The 16,778-nt window shown below is 56.4% G+C and overlaps 1 protein-coding gene across 2 annotated transcripts; it reads right to left on the reverse strand.

Moving 5' to 3' along the window:
- Nucleotides 1–10,251: 10,251 nt before the first annotated feature.
- On the reverse strand, nt 10,252–15,846 carry CISH (cytokine inducible SH2 containing protein). Of its 2 annotated transcripts, none has more exons than XM_052641714.1 (3): nt 15,588–15,846; nt 12,107–12,327; nt 10,252–11,865 (listed from the first exon to the last, which is right to left on the reverse strand). In XM_052641714.1, exons 1-3 carry the CDS (start codon nt 15,605–15,607, stop codon nt 11,342–11,344), a joined length of 765 nt encoding a protein of 254 aa, XP_052497674.1. In that variant the 5' UTR covers nt 15,608–15,846; the 3' UTR covers nt 10,252–11,341. The 2 variants fall into 2 exon arrangements, with proteins under 2 accessions (XP_052497674.1, XP_052497682.1); XM_052641722.1 differs by lacking the exon at nt 15,588–15,846 and adding an exon at nt 15,423–15,568.
- Nucleotides 15,847–16,778: the final 932 nt, after the last annotated feature.

Here is a 16,778-nt window from a genome sequence, read left to right on the forward strand (position 1 = left end):
AGGTTTGGAGCTGTGCTCAGTGGGAGCCGGGAGTGACCAGAGGGCTTGAGGGGAGAGCAGCTCCCTGCCCACACCTCTGTCCACCCTTGACCAGGGAGGGGTCTCCATTCTTCTCAAAGCAAACAGGTCCTGAGTGGTTAAAAGACGGTTCCAAGGTCACCCAGCCAGAGAGGGAGGCCCTTACTTCCTTTCTGTGCCTGTCGAGACATCCCCCCCAGCACCCCTTCCAGGCCCCTGGGACCCGTGATAGGAACACTCATGGTCACTCCTCAGAGTGTGATTAGGTCCCAGCCCAGTCCCAGAACGGGGTCACAGCCTCCGTGGCTTCCTGGGGGCCCTGCAGCTTGTCCTCTTCATTCTCTTAAGTAAGGACACCGAGGCTCCAGTGGGCCAGATGTGTGCTCAGGACGGCACCTCTGGGCACGGGCACTAGGACCACACCAGGTGGCAGATGCTGCAGCTGGGGCCGGTACCCCAGCAAGGGGACAGATTCTGGAGGAACAAACTGGCCTGAAGGAGAGACAGGAGTCCTGGCCAGAGGTTGCCTGCTCGTTAGCGAGGGACTCAGTGCTCAGGGCACATCCTGGGATCCCACCTTGCTCTCCCTCCTCCTCCCCCTTGGCCATCGCGGCCCGGCTGCTCACCAGCCTGGCCAGGATACTGTCACCGGGCATCACTGAAAGTCCTACCTTCACCTGCGCCCCTCCCCCACACACCGCCTCTCCTCCCAGGCACACACCCTTCCCCCCGTATTGCTTCCCGCTGCCCACTCTGTGCCTGTCCTAGGGCTGGGTGCTGGGTACCATAAGATGTTGTACCAGACCTGGACCTGCCCTGGCAGACTCATTGCTGAGACAGAGGAGTCTACGGAGGCACCTGCAGTCAGGGAGGGTTTCCTGGAGGTGTGGATTCCCAGCTGTGGGCCCGCTACCTCCTCCCCCTCACCTGGGTCACTGCCCCTCCTCTAAGCCTCTCTCCCTGGAGTGGCCAGCGGGTTCCTGGAAGCGTCCCATCGCTCTGCAGTGCCGATTCCAAGAACTGCGGCTCCTGGCAGCACTTGCTCAGGATCCTTTCCTAGAACATAGGCCTCGCCCCACCCAGGCTACTGGGGTCTCATTGGGCAGCTGGCGGAGGGAATGAAGGAGGGGGTGCCCTGGGCGGGGCCTCTGTTGGATCCAGACACTGGGAGGTGGGCCTCGGCTGTCAGCCCAGAGAGGGTGGCCACCCTAGCGTCGGGGGCAGGAGGTCAATGTGTGTGAAGGCACTTTGACTCTAGTCAGCTGTGGGGGCGGGCTAAGCCCAGGGAGTTCAGCTCACAGCCTCCCTGCACACACAAGAGGCTCACCCATGGGGCCTTGAACGTGGGCTGTGGTTGCTACACTCCACCCTCAGTCCCTGCCCCACCCCACCACCCCCATCCCAGGGTTCCATCTCATAAGTGCAAAGCACAAGCCTTCCTCTGGCCTCAGAGCAGGCCTTCAATCAGATAACCTCTAGAGGTACGGGCCAGGGCACAGGAGTGTCAGGTTCTGAGCATTGAAGGGGTGATGGGCCAGTCAGTGCTTGGAAGGATAGGACACCTGTGTTATTAATCATGTTATAATTTACCTTGCCAGATTATGATGGAGGAAGTCACCCCATCCCATACCCTCAGCAAGGTGGGTGGGGGTTGGAGGTGACAGCCCCCAATTTGTGGGCCAGGACAGGGTCCACCTTCCCTCAAGGTCACTGGGCCTCCCCTTCTGAGGCGTGTCCTCCACCCCCGCCACCTCTGAGCTGGCGACAGGCCTGCCCACCCGCCTGGGACCTGCCAGATCACGTTGAGCAACCAGTTCCTGAGAAGCGTTGAAGGCTGTTTGGTTTAAAATTAACTCCCCCGCTCCCCCTCCTCTGCCTGCAGGCCTCCTCCGAGTTCTTGGAAGAGGCGCTCTGCTCTTTCTTCCTGGGAAGAGGCCTCTAGCCGCAGCTGCTGCAATTCTAGCAAAAACACCTCACCCAGGGTGGGGGTGGGGGGTGCCCATGCCCTGCCTTCTCTGCCCTCTGTGAGGACACCCAGGGATCCTTCTGGAGCCTAGCTCACCCCAGTGCATCCACTGACCCCAAGAGGAGAAAGCGGGTGACTGTCAAGGTGCTGCTGCTGCCCTAAAGCCCACGCCCCCTCCTATTGGCACCTGCTGGCTCTGAAGAGTAAAAGGACTACAGAGACCCAGTCTGGGCACCTCTGGGGTAGAGACAGTGAGTGCTGATCACACAGACAGCAAACCCAGGACTTTGGTCTACTTTGAGGCATGTTTGGCTCAGAGAGAGAAAGCACTGTACTCAGGGTCGCCCAGCTTTGCCTACCTAGGCTCAGCCTGCCCACTAGATGCTAGGCTGACAATGCTGATCTGGCAAGGATGCCTGGAGGCGCGCCCTGGCAGGCACTCACACTGGGGCTAGAGCTCCTCTTGTCTCTTCCCCACACTCCTCTGCCTGCCCTGGGAACCCATCTCCTTCTGGATAAGCCTTCATTTTCTAGTGTCTCCTTGGGCTCCATGTCTCTGGAACTTTGGAGAAAAGGTTTCCGGAGAACCTGCTCTCCTACAGCTCCTCCTACCACGGCCATCTACCCGAAGGAGCTGAGAAAAACCAAGGAATGTTGGCCAAGTGGAAAGGTCAACACACGCACACACACTGATGTTGTTCAGAAGTAGGGCTGGTGGTGGGAAGGCGAGAAGTGCTTCTTGGGGGAAGGCGGAGAGAGAAGAAACACTTAAAGCTCTGCCCCACCCCAAACTGGGTGAAATCTTCACCTCTGCTGGAGGAGGCGCCTGGCTCTGGGGACAGGAAATCCCAGGCTGGCTCATGGGTGCTGGGTGTGGGGAGTCCCTGCAACAGGGCTCTACCTGGGGAGCATTTGCTGGGTGGTACTCCCCTTCCAGCCACACCATCAGAGTGTGGGTCACCCTAATGAGGACTGTGCAGTGAATCAGTCCTAAAGGACTACCTGGAGGAATCGTGGCCATCCCAAGATCCCTCAGTCCTCAGAGCCCACTTCTTGTACTCTGGGCTGCCTGCTTCAACCAGGCTTGAGTCCTGGAAGCAGCTGTACTTCCACTGAGCAGAAAGCTTTGGCCATACCAAAAGGCTCCTCCAGCTTTGGGCTTCTCACGTCCCCTCCTGCTCATATGAGCATCAGCTACCACTCACCCTGCATCCCTGCACAGCCAGGCACAGCCCCGCTCCAACCACCCTGTGGCAGGGCCCTTCTACTATCTCTGTCAGACAGATGGGGAAATTGAGGCTCCAAGAGATTAAACCACTTGCCTGAGATCCTTAGGGTGATTTTGGAGGGGCTGAGATTTGAACTCTGCCTGGGTTCTTTCCACTTGGCTAATTTGCCTCTTCAAAGACAACCCCAGGAGACTTTCATGGGAAGCGTGGGGTGTGTGTGTGTGTGTGTGGTGTGTGTGTGTGTGTGAGTGTGAGAGAGAGAAATTTGGCCAAAGAATGGTTGTTTTGAATTAGTTGTGGAAATTATGTTTCCTTTTCCCCAGGCTGGAGAGACCTGGGAAAACTCAGGCCCCAGGGGGATTCCCTAGGATGCGGCATGAATCAGTGCTAGAGAAGCTGAGGAAGACTTCTCAGAAAAGGAGTATTTGAGTTGGACTTGGAAGGGTGAATAAGAGTTTGCCCTGGCAGAATGAGGAAGAGGGACATTCCGGGGTGAATGACACCATGGGGAGGGCTGTTTGGAGAGAAGCAGAATGGAATGGCCTGGCGGATTGGGAAGCTACATCTTGGAGTCTGGGGTGAGGCACAGGCAAGACATAAGGGGAGCCTGTGAATATCACTAAGTGAGGAAGGCAGGCCACTATTGGGTTTGCAAGGCCCTCTGGGCTGAGGGGGCCAGTGAGGAGGCCATCAGGTCAGTGACCCATGGTGAGGCTGGATGTGGGCAAGGCAGCCATGGGAGCCACAGGAGAGCAGCCTGAGGAGGACCAGAGCCAGGGTAGAGGGACATGGAGACCAGCAGGTGGGGGGGTGCATGTGGGAGTTGTGGAGGTGTGTCTAGGGGACAGTCTGGACAGTTTGTCCAGGGCGAGTCCAGCTCTGGACGGGGGGAGTCCTGAACCAGGCTGCTCGTGTTGCCAGGTATACTCCTGTTCAAGAGTTCTAGGGTGAGGGGGCCAAGCCCTGGCCTGGGATTCAAAGCCCTGGGCTCCAATCCTGCGTAGCCACTTCTCTGGTGACCATGGACAAGTCACCCTGCCTCTCTGGATATTGGGCTTACGGCTTTGAAAGGGGACCGACGCAGCTCACCTCCCTGACCTGTGACTTACCTTTTAGGGCACATACTGCTGAGGACTGAGCGAGTCACAGACCTGAGGGAAACCCACACACCCCGCCTCCCCCAGGTGTGGGCATGGGTAGCAGATGGCCTAGTTTCTACTGAAGTTGCTAGAAAGTTGGGCTGGTCTGGCCTCTACCCCAAGCCATGCAGACACCAGACTGTGGGTCTGTTCACTGTGATGGGAGCCCAAGGCCTTGGTTGGCAGGTGACGCCTGAAGGTGGAGGCCTGGGCTGGCAGCGCAGTGCCAAAGCTGGGGGTTGGGAGCCAGTGAGGGGCTGCTTCTATTTCCAGGGGGTTCCAGCCAGCTCTCCTGCAGTTCCCCTGGGGACTGCAGGGAACAGCAGCACCTGCCTAGCCCACCTCTCAAATGGGATTAAAATAAGGGACACGGAATAGTTACAGTGACGCCTGCAGCATCTGCCACGTTGAACCCTCTCAGCCTCTCCTCAGTATTGCCTCATAAATCCTGCTGGGTCCTCCCACGTTCCCTCTGAGAGACGTACTGCCTCTCTTCCCACTTCAAAGCTGAGGAATCTTCTGAGGTTCAGTGAGGTTGAGGGACGTGCCCCCCAAATCAAGTGTACAGCACATAATCCAGACTGCAGGAGAGGTTTGGGTAAAACCAGGGTGTGGGGGACACAGGAGACAGGAGTAAACCTCTGGGGACTCTCCTCCACCTCAGGTCTCAGATGTGAGAGCCCCAGCCTGCCTCAGCTTGGGAGGGGACCCTCCCATCCTGCAGTCGGGGTGGGGGAAGGACACCTTCCCCAGGAGAGACCGTTGAACTTCTGGCAAAGCTCCCACCTGCTTTATATTAAAACTGGTCTGACAGGTTGGTGTGAAAGAGCTGCCCAGGCCTGCAGAGTTCCACATCTCCTCAAGGGAGAGGGCCTTTGTGAGGTTTCACAACCCTCCGGCCTCCTTGATCAGGAGTTATCTCAGGCTCTTGGCCTCTCTGCTTCACCATACATCTGTGAGGGGTGGGAGTTTCCCATCTGAGAGTGGAACTAGCCTGGCCCATGTCCTCAGCCCTATTTAGATCCATGTCCAGCCTTGATCATCCGGCAAGATTTGCTCAGTTTGCAGATTAGAAGCGGAACCCAGGGGCAGGGGGCTCGATAATGATTCCAAGGGTGTTAACAACGCCCAGTGATCATGGGCGAAGTCTTCCAGGAAGCCCTCTCATTGACTGACAAGAGAAGCCTGAGTGGCCTAGAGGCATCTCTGTCCCAGAGTTGTTCCATCAGAGTGTTGTAAGTCCAAGGAGGGACACCAGATAAGATCAGTCTGCGACCCCACCTCCCCTGGCCTGACAGAATCCTCCAGGGTGCAGTCCCCAGCCCCCCTCCTCCAAAATGCCCTCCTGAATCGGCCTGCTCTTGTGCCTGTCCCCAGCCCCTTGTGAGTGCCAAGGCTTAAGCATGCCAGCCCCTGGGAGGGAGCGCAGAGCCGCAGTTACACAAACAAGGTCTTGATTCAGGGTTTGAACCCCGCCTCTGCCCCTCACAAGCTGTGTGACCCTGAGAAAGCCGCAACCTCTCTCTGAGCCATACCTCTTTTCCTGTAATGGGGACAGCCTCTATTGGTGTGCAGGGCTGCAGGGAGAACTTAATGGGCATGAACTCCCGCCCAGGATCACCTCACCTCCCTGGTCTCCATCACACCCCACTCAGCCATATCCCAGACCTCTCAACCTCCTTTCTGGCCTCTGGCCCCCAGGCCTCATAGGGTCATCCCCACCCAGCTGACAGATTCACTGCATAGAAACGAGCATCGGATTGCCGCATTTCCCTGCTGAGCTCTGAAGGGGCGCTCCACCACCAGAACGCCAGCCGTGGCTCCCTCTGCCCTCTCCACCTGCCCTCTGTCTCCTCAGCCCTCCTGGAAAGCCAGCCATCTTCCGGTCTCACCACGTTTGTTCCTGCCTCAGGGCCGCCTCACTGTAGCTCCTTCCACCTGGGAGGTCCTTTCTCGACGGTGTCCAGGTTCAGGGCCACCTGGCTCCAGAACCCTCTTCAACCCTCTCATCTGCAGTGGTGTCCCCCTCGCCCCCCAGAGCACTCTCTTCCCCTCCCCCTGCTCTGCTATCATTTCGCTCCCAGAACTCGTCCCGAGTGTCCGTTTGTGCCCTTGTCTATTGTCTCTCACCCACCAGCCCGTGAATCCCACAAGGATGGGGAGTGTGTCCATCTTATTCCCTGCTGTGTCCTCAGGGCCCAGGTGGAGTCCAGCCCAGTTGGTGCCCAGAGAGCATGTGTGCTGGCAATGGACTGAATTGGTAAAGGGTTACTATCAGTTATTGCGTGTATGTCGTGCGGGTTCCTGTGTGCCCACCAGGCAGTTCCCCTCTTCCTCCCTGACCAGTGCCGGTAGGCGTGCCCCTTTCACCAGCCCAGAACCACCCAGGGGTGACTGCAGTCACCAGAGGATATTTAGCATCTGTTAGACTGGCTCTCTGACCCAAGTCAGAGGGGCCTGATGACATACCCTCCACTGATCCTGTTCTAAGCAGGCATCACTCACTCCCTTGATAGGGAAATGTGAGAATAAGATTGAAGCTGACTGGGACTTCCCTGGAGGTCCACTGGTTAAGATTCATGCTTCCAATGCAAGGGCTGTGTTCAGTCCCTGGTTGGGGAACTAAGATACCACATGCCACATAGTGTGGCTAAAAAAAAAAAAAAGAAAAAATTGAAGCAGAAAACTATCAGGAGGCAGAGGTAGCTGGTAGCCCCTTTTCAGGTAAGAGCCAGACCCTGACTTGGGCTGAGGCAAGGGGGAAGGGGATCGGACCCTGTTGGCCAGGCCAGTAGCTCTAGAGACGTTAGCAAGCAGGGACACAAGGGGATAAAACCAGCATTCAAGAACAACTCACCTGAAAGCCACCCCCACCCCAGCTGCACGGGCAAGGGGGTGGTCAGGAGCCCGCAGCCTTAGCTCTGCTCTGTGCCTCATCCCCTCAGCTGCCCCGTGCCCCTTCTGGGCTTGTCTCCTCCTCTAGGGAGTGTGGGTGATATTTTGTTCTTTAGTTGCCTAGCTGTGTTCAGCACTTTGCGACCCCATGGACTGTAGCCTGCCAGGCTCCTCTGTCCAAGGACTTCTCGAGGCAAGAATACTGGAGTGGGTTGCCACTTCCTTCTCCAGGGGCTCTTCCCCACCCAGGGATTGAAGCTAGGTTTCCTGGATTGGCAGGCGGATTCTTTACCACTGAGCCACCAGGGTAATATTTAGGCCCACTCTAACCCATTCAGCGTTGTAGTGAGCACCGCATAAGGTGTAAAGCCCTTGTCTGTTTCCAGCACCCTGTGGACACCCTGACGTCTCCCCGCTGTGGACAGTGAAGGGCTTCCTTCCACTCCAGCACTGTCTGGGACACGGTGCCAGGTAAGGTAGAGCCTGCCTTTGTCCCTCTGTGTCCACTGCCTACTCACTGGATGACTCAGATCTGGGGGTGGAGCAGACATAGGGGTCATCTCAGGCATTCTGGGAGTCACAAAGGGGCTGAGATCTAGGCTGAAGCAATGAGAAACCACAGACATCCCTGGCAGGACCATGGTGCCCTGGACGAGGTGTGTTGCCGGGCCCTGCAGCCAGCAGTGGAAAAGGTGCCAGGCGGGACATGTGGACCTGGTAAAGAAAGCCCTCACCCACTTCTTGCTCACTCTCACCCAACAGCAACTCCATTCTTTGCCACACCTCTCTCTGTACCGCCAGGGTTCTACACCTCCAGAGTTCTTGATTTTTATCCTGTCCTGCCTCATCCTTGTCATCAACGTCACTCCTCACACCTTCCTGTCTTCAGTCTGCTGACATTTGCCTCTTCGAATCTGCAACTTTTCGAATGGATAAGAAAGCTGTGGTACATATACACAATGGAGTATTACTCAGCCATTAAAAAGAATACATTTGAGTCAGTTCTAATGAGGTGGATGAAACTGGAGCTGATTATACAGAGTGAAGTAAGCCAGAAAGAAAAACACCAATACAGTATACTAACACATATATATGGAATTTAGAAAGATGGTAATGATGACCCTGTATGCGAGACAGCAAAAGAGACACAGATGTATAGAACAGACTTTTGGACTCTGTGGGAGAGGGAGAGGGTGGGATGATTTGGGAGAATGGCATTGAAACATGTATACTATCATGTAAGAAATGAATTGCCAGTGTAGGTTCGATACAGGATACAGGATGCTTGGGGCTGGCGCACTGGGATGACCCAGAGAGATGATATGGGGAGGGTGGTGGGAGGGGGGTTCAGGATTGGAAACTCATGTACACCCGTGGCGGATTCATGCCAATGTATGGCAAAACCAATACAGTATTGTAAAGTAAAAAAAAAAAAAATAATAATAATAATAATAAAAAATAAACTGTCTTGAAATAGAAAAAAAAAAAAAAAAGAAAATAGAAAGGTTAGAACTATTTCTGAAATGAGGGCTGAAAGGCCATGAGTGAGCTTCAGAAGTACTTTCCTGTGAGGGACTCAATGGTGTAGAAAGTTTCAGGACACAGTAGAATTCCAGGTGCTGAAGTGCTCCAAAGGCAGACCATCAGATAACGGAGTGTTTTCATTTCACTTGCTCTTTCACCTACTTCTGGTACACAGGACCGTGACTGAAAGAGTCCCCAAACCCCAGTCAGCCTAGAACAGAACCCCATCAGACCCATCCCAGGCCAGACCCTGTGGCCAGCCACTATCCCCAAGTCAACTGTTCTGCCCTGCTGCACAGAATGACCTTCCCTAGTCCTCCTTGTGATCAGGAATATAAGCTCCCCGGTCATGCCCTGGTGCCTTTGCAGGCCCTATACCTTCTCCTTGGGATGATCCAGCCTGACTTCTCTGTTAAGCCTCGTCATCTCAAAAGACACTGCCCCCCAGGAGCAGTCCACAGCACCCAGACCTCTAGTGTTTTCCACCTACATTTAGTTGGCATCTCCTGTTCACACATCTTTCAGGTCTGATGCTCCTTTGCTAACCTCCCCCACCTGGCACTGGCCGGTGACGCTGCAGGCTGTCCCACTAGTGACCCTGCACCCCACCCTCCAAGGGGAAAAGAGGGAATGAGTGGACAAGGGCTTCTCCCTACCGCTTCCACTATAGAACTAACATCATGGTATCTGGTCCCATCACTTCACGGCAAATAGAAGGGGAAAAGGTGGAAGCAGTGACAGATTTCCTCTTCTTGGGCTCTAAAGTCACTGCAGATGGTGACTGCAGCCATGAAATTAGAAGACAATTGCTTCTTGGCAGGAAAGCTATGACAAACCTAGACAGTGTGCTAAAAAGAAAAGACATCATGTTGACGACAGTAGCCGTACAGTCCAGGCTATGGTCTTTCTATCAGTCATATATGGATGTGAGAGCTGGAGAGTAAAGAAAGCAAAGCACAGAAGAGTTGAGGCTTTCGAACTGTGGTGCTGGAGAAGACTCTTGGGAGTCCCTCAGAAAGCAAGGGGATCAAACCGGTCAGTCTTAAATGAAATCAACTCTGAATACTGTTTGGAAGGGCTGATGCTGAAGCTGAAGCATCCAATACTTTGACCACATGATGCGAACAGCCCTGACTCACTGGAAAAGACCCTGATGCTGGGAAAGATTGAAGGCAGGAGGAGAAGAGGGTGACAGAGGATGAGATGGTGGGACGGCATCACCGACTCAGTGGGCATGGACTTGGACAAACCCTGGGAGACGGTGAGGGACAGGGAAGCCTGGTGTGCTGCAGTCCATGGGGTCATGAAGAGTCGGACACCATTCGGTGACTGGACAACAATGACAACCCTCTCCACTCTTCACTGGGTGCCCTAGCAGCGCCGGCTCAGCCGCATAGGTCTCTGGGCCTCTGCTGACCCAGATGTGAAGTGGGGGATACTGACAGTAAGATCGAAGTGGACAAATGGTATACAACTCAAATAGGCCCTTCTGAGGGCTCCATACATGAAAGGTACAATTTTATTGTCATTACAGAAAAAGCAGTGAAAATAAAAAGACTACCAAACTGTTTTAAGTAGTAAGTATCTTATAAAGTCTCATCGGATATGGAGTTTCGTTCCTCTCTTGTTCCTCTCTTGTGTGAATGCACTTTCCTGGGCAGGAAGCAGACCCAGCAGAGCTGGAGCGGTGGTCCTCCGACAACTGTGCCGCTCCCTGACCCGGCCCCCGCCTCGGGCAGGGCCTGTGCCACGGTGAGACCAGCTCTGTGCAGACAGGGCTTGGCCCTGGAGGGAGTGAGTGGCAGGCTCTGCTGGGCGCTAATATGTTGGCGCCACGTTCTTGTTTATTCACCCATCCTCCCAACACAGGGCTGGAGGCCAAGGAGAAGGACTGCTTCTCAGGTGGATGGGTTAGTGCCAGGACATGCAGGCCCACCTTGGGTCCAGCAGCACATCTCAGGGTGGGAGGAACCAGAGAAGCTGGGGCCAGTCTGGGGCCCCTGGAGTGCTCAGGGCAGAGAGGAGGGTTCGGCTCACCCCGAGACCAACCCAGGGAGAATAAATAAATAAATACTATATAACTGTGCTGTCCCCCAGTTTGGTCTGTGCCCCCGCCCGGGGACTGTCACCATCAACCTCGGTTCCTCTGGCCGATATACCTCCGAGACAGAAGCTGGCTAGCTGGAAGGAAGGGGCCCGCCCCACTCTGTGGATGAAGAAACCAGGGTCGGCCAAGTCTACGCAGTTCAGGAGTCCACAGCAGGTGAGTGGGGGACTGGGTCCAGCCCACAGGGTTGAGACAAGGTCCTGCCAGTGCCCTCTCTTTTGACACATATAGCCCACCACAACGGAGTCACATGGGAGCGAGGGGCGCTGGCCTCCAAGTCCTGTGACACTTCCCCTGGCCCCTGACCCCCAGCCTTGTTCCTGCGGACCGTTCCTGGTCTAGCTGCCAGATGCGCACGGGTACCAGGATGACTGGAGGAGGAGTCGTGGGAGCCCAAGTCCAGCTGGGGCCCATGTCCCCTCCAGGGTCCAGCTGGGTGAGGCCAGGCGGCTGCTCGGCCGGGTCAGAGCTGGAACGGGTATTGTCGGAGGTAGTCAGCCATGCGCCGGGGCAGCGGCAGGCAGTCCACGTCGGCCACCAGACGGTTGATGACGAGGCGGCACAGGTGCTGCAGGCTTCGGGTGCTGCTCCTGCGCACAAAGGGCTGCACCAGTTTTAGGTGAACGGCCGTGGCGGGCAGGGCTGGGTCACCAGGCGCATCTTCCTTCGGGGTGGGTAGGGCCGGGGTGGCCGCAAGGTCGGGACTGTCACTCCGGGTGTCTGTGGCACAGGAGGCCACGTAGTGCTGGACCAGGCTCACCACATCTGGGAAGGCCAGGATGCGCGGCCTGGACAGGCAGTTGGAGTCCAGGCGGAAGCTGGAGTCGGCGTACTCAATGCGCACGTTGGTGGGCCCGCGGGTGGTCTTGACGGACAGTGTGAACAGGTAGCTGGGGTGGGTGCTGTCACGTACCAAGAAGGTGCCCTCTGGCATCTTCTGAAGGTGTTGCCGGGCCTCACTGGCTGTAATGGAACCCCAGTACCAGCCTAGGCAAGTGGACAGGAGAGGAACCAACTGGTCACAGTGGAAAGTAGCTGGGTGCACCAACCCAGGGCATGGCAGGGCTCAGCTTCTTCTCATCACCTCTCCCTGGGGAGGGCTGGGGCCCTTCCCTCTGGTCAGACTCTTCTGGCCAAGGGCTTGCCTCTCAAATTAAACTCAACAGGCAGAGCTAATCTTCCCCAGTCAGACTTCCCAGGACAATTCCTCCGCCCTCCTCAGACTCACCAGATTCCCGAAGGTAGGAGAAGGTCTTGGCTATGCACAGCAGGTCCTCCTCAGGGTCCACCACCTTGGGCTCCCTCTCTGGCTGGCCTGGGGACTCCTCTACTGCCTCCTCCAGCAAGGCGCCAGCAGGCAAAGGCTGCATAACTGGTTGGGGCAGCTCCAGGGACTGGGCCCACAGGGGCCGCTGCCCAATCTGCTCCACGGCCAGCAAAGGACAAGGTCTAGAAGGAGGTGCGTGGGCAGTGAGTGGAGGCCCTGTGCTCTCTCCATTTCCAGAGATCCCCTCTGCCCCAGACTGGCTACGTGACCTCTGGCGAGTCTTTCTCACTGTGAGCCCCCATTTCCCCTCTGCTCCATCATGAGACTAGTATTCCACCTCCCACTTGTCAGCACAAAAGGCTCCCTTGATGACCTCCCCCACATATGAACCCCCTTCTGAAAGAGACTGTCCCACCCTCCTGCATTTATCAAAGAGCAATTATAGTTGGAGCCAGTATCCACGGGGAGATGGTTCCAGGAGATGGAACCTGTGGATGCTTGAGTCCCTTGTATGAATGGTGCAGTACAATGAATACATGGGCCCTCTGTATCCCCAGGTTTCACATCTGCAGGGACAAAGAGCCATCTGTAATCTCTCTTCTGTTTTGTACCAACCAAATCCATAGATCATTCCCTGTAGGCATCCCTAGTTCACAGTGGCCAGTTGGGGTTCCCACCATATAGACAGGATCCAGTGCAAAGAGGCCCCACAATGGTGCCCTCCTGGCAGAGGTGGCTGATTAAATGCATGGTCCTGGTTGAGCCAAGGGATGGGTCACATGCTACCTCCCCATGGACAACAGTGTCTGTCAGAGGGACCTTGCTCCACACTGGCCAGGCCTTAGAGGCTAGAATTATCTCCCCAAACAGGTCAGACTCCCATCCTGTTCTCTCCTCCTCCCAGCTGAGGGTCTGGGGTACACAGTGGCCTCTAAAGGCATTAAGTTCCACCTCCCATAAATATGAGCTCCCACCAAAGGGCAGGGTACTCATCCCACATTCCAGATCCCACTCTGACAAGCCTGCCCTACCAGACACCATGATCTTTAGCAAACACTGCTCTTCACTAGAGGTCCACTTCCCTGCTGCCCCAGTGAGGGGTCATCCCAGCCCAGACACTGAGGGGTTGGGCCACACCATATTCTCAGATGACTAGAATTGGGTTGCTGAACCGGCCCCAGTCTGAGTAGTAGCTTCTCTTTAAAGGAAGCCCACTCAGTGCAGTGATCCTGGGGGTTCTTGGGAGTGAGCGGCATGGCCCTGGTTCCCGTGGAAGAGACTGCCAGTCCTCTCCCACTCGTCACAAAAGAAATCCTCGGATCTCAGTTCTGGGTCTGGTTCTCTGCCAGGCCTCAAGACATCAGGATCACGTAACCTTGGCCCCTGCCCTAAAGGAGTGCTCATAACCCAAAGTCATAAAAAAACAAAGGATGTTACAGGGGAGTCAGGGTCAGTCTGCTCCTGAGCTGAGTCTCAGGCCAGAGGAAGGAGAAGCAGTGAAGGCACCGCAGGCCGAGATGACGACATCGGGAAACACTGCCAGGTATTGTTTACGCGGCAGGAAGAGGTAGGCAGGAGCTGGCGGTAGGAGCCCGGGAGAGGAACCAGATCTGACCATGTAAGTTATAGATGACTCTTAGAAGATTTTAACAGATCAGGGGCCAGCAACTGCTCATGAGAAGAAGGGGCCATAAGACCCTGGCACACCATAGCCTGGTGACCCTTCTTCACTCCCACTCTGGCTGCACTGCGGGAGCTCTGGACTCCCTCTAGAAGAGCTGGAGGCTGAGATCCAAGCAACTGGCTGAGGGCCTCCCTACTGGGACCCAGAGCTCAGCTCAGGCCAGGGAGCCATCTAGGACTATAGAAGGTGGCTAGCCAATCAGACCAGATAGTCTCTGGGGGTGGCCATTCCAAACAGCTTAGCATATGTGGGTATAGGGACCTCTAGGGATGATGATATGATATCTGGATGTGTGAGTGGCTGTATTGGTCACCACAAGCTCCTGGTGAGTGACTATATATATCTGGGGAGGGGTGTGTCCACAGCTGTGTTATTGTGTCGTGGTGGTGGTGATGGCTGTGGTGCTCCAGGTGTAGGGACCAGTATGTGAGGGTGCCTGCTGTGCAGCCCAGCCTGTGCATTCTGCTTGGGGACATAAACTAGTGAAGCAAACTCAGCCCTGAGCAGGTAGCCCTCAGCAAAGCTGACACCCCAAACCTACAGGTGGGAATTCCTGCTCCCCGGCTCAGGAGAGCACTAGCTGGCCTTGCTCCCTGACAAGACCACTGGCCTGATGCACTGATATTCCAAGGGGGCCTTCAGCTGGAGCAAAGTGAGAGAGTGTGGGACCCCAGAATTGGCTGGGGTCCTGTGAACCAAGGCAGGAGCGTGGGGGAAGGTGTCCGGGAGTCCCAAAGTGCAGGGAGGAGAAAGGGAGACGCTGGAGATGATCAGGGAGAAACTGAAGCATGTACAGTCTTCCTAGCACCTCCAGGTGCTGGAAGCAGGACTGCTCAGAGCTGGGCGGCACTTCAGCCTTGCCCCACCTTCCACCCTTCCTCACTTGCTACCATACCAGTTTTGATAACAGCAGTCACTGGGCCACCTAGTTCTCTCTGGCTGTGGAGTACCCACTCACATCTCCTTTCACTCACCCTGGAGCGTCTGAGCTCCTGTCAGATGAGTTTGGAGAGCATCAGACCCTTGGTTGAAGGGGACGCTGAGGTTCTGGTCAGAAGGAATGTGTTAAGAATGCTTAGCTGAAGCCAAGACTGTCTTATAAGCCCGCCCCCACCCCCCCTACCCCACCCCCCGCTGCCGCAAGTTTTTGGGAAACTTGGAGAAGGGAGGCAGGAGCCAAGGAACTTCTCACATTGGGATCCCATATCGGACTGAGAGTAGGGATGAGGCCATTGTGAGGGGGGCCTCAGACAGGGCTGGGTCAAGCCTAGTCTCTTCCAAGAGCTGCTTGTTCAGCAGGTGCCAACCTGGATAGAGGTAAGGATCTCGGATTGGTTTCCCAAGAAGAGCCTGACTGCGAGCCTGAGGCAGGAGAGTGGATGGCAGGACAGAAAGGGGCAAGGGCTGGCCCGTGGTCACAGTAGGTTATTGGGCTGGCAGGCCAGGGTAGAGCGCTCCCGATCCAGAACGGCTGGGCAAGTGAGCCACGTTTGGGAGGAGGCGCTGCCTGAAGCGTCCACCTTTTCCAGCCAGAACCGAAGCTTAGCTCACCCTGTGTTTCTCCTGTCGCTAGCTGACCCCCAGTTTCCGTACCCACAGTGCCAGTAGAGGTGGTGACGATGTTGTCAGCTTTCTTTGTTATCACACTCCCGAGGTCTTTCTCCAGTCAAGCCCTCTTAATACTCGGTGGCTAGCACGAGGCCAGTTCTCCGCCGCGTCCCGGCGCGGAGCTGGGCTGGGGCAGAGAGCCGCACTTACCCCTGAACGCAGAGGACCATGTCCCGGCAGCGGCAGCTGTTGCTCCGGAGCTGAGGCTCGGCCTGACGGCGGCGGGTGGAGTGAGCCAATGGGCGCGGATCGCGCTCGCAGGGCAGGCTCCCGGGCTGCACGGGCGGCGGGCCGGGACTGAGAGGTGGCGTCGCGGGCGCGCCGGGAGGGCGCGGGGGGCGGGCCTGGAGGACAGGGCGGGGCGAACAGCCTAATCTTTTGTCCTCTGTGTCCCAGCCCTTCCCGGAAGCGACGTCTTCCTAGAACCGCCGGCTGTGCGGTCTGGCGGCGAGGGGCGCGGGTCGGGGGCGCCGGCTCCCTTAGTCTGGGGCTGAGGGCCGCTAAAGGAAACACCTTTGACAGATTTCCAAGAACTTTCCAGGAAAATGGGGCGGGGCCCTGCGCGCCGACCAGTCGCAGTGCAGGAGGTGGGGCCGAGTGGTCAGGGAGGGCCAATTAGAGAGCTTGGGTTCGAGGCTGACGTGAGCCAAGGGGGTTGGGCATGACTTAGAGACCAACCGGTGAAAACCAAGTTGAATAGGACTAGGGAGAGGCCGGTGCTTTACCTCCCTGAGCTCAGATTTCCTTCGGGGCACTCCGCTTAGTTAGCGACAGGCCCGCTTATCTCTGGACAGGACCGGTGGCAGCACGAGGGCGCGGCCACGGGTCTGTCCTCCCAGCTAGTGGCTCCTCCAAGGCGGTGTGCTGGTGTGCAGGCGCCCCCTATGGGCTGCACTCGGACCCTTGGACCCTGTGTGGGGAGGCGGGTGGCATGGGTTATGGTTTGGAGAGAAACATTAGGGGAAAAAAGGGATTCAGAGGGAGTATCCAGATCCAAGCAGGTTCACGGAGGTCAAGCCTGCGGCCACTGCAGCCAATAGGATCCAAGCGAGAAGGTTTCCCCTGGGAGTTAGGGAAGAAGGCACCATCCCAACCTTTGCACTCTGTGGGGCCATCCAGTCTCGGCCCTAAGCTGGCCTCTGGCCAGCCCTCCAATCAGGGAGGAAATGACTACCGACTTGAGGAGACAGGCAAGGAAAAGAGCCCCCAGCTCTCCTCACAGGACAGTTTAGATGTGTCTCTGGCTTGGTGGGCCCCCTAAAAATATGGGAGAGAGACCTGGAGCTCCAAACCCCCAGCGATAAACTGAAGCTAGGGGATAAAAGTAGAGCGGAGGAACAG

The sequence above is a fragment of the Budorcas taxicolor genome, chromosome 1, assembly GCF_023091745.1.
Source record: "Budorcas taxicolor isolate Tak-1 chromosome 1, Takin1.1, whole genome shotgun sequence".
Classification (NCBI taxonomy): domain Eukaryota; kingdom Metazoa; phylum Chordata; class Mammalia; order Artiodactyla; family Bovidae; genus Budorcas; species Budorcas taxicolor.

What these genes read in the sequence shown, in the direction of transcription:
- CISH (XM_052641714.1), bottom strand. Translation starts at nt 15,607, where the DNA reads ATGGTCCTCTGCGTTCAGGG. An exon ending in ATGGTCCTCTGCGTTCAGGG is followed by an intron (nt 12,328 to 15,587) that starts GTAAGTGCGGCT and finishes ACCTCCTTCTAG; the next exon opens with ACCTTGTCCTTTGCTGGCCG. An exon ending in CTCCTACCTTCGGGAATCTG is followed by an intron (nt 11,866 to 12,106) that starts GTGAGTCTGAGG and finishes CCACTTGCCTAG; the next exon opens with GCTGGTACTGGGGTTCCATT.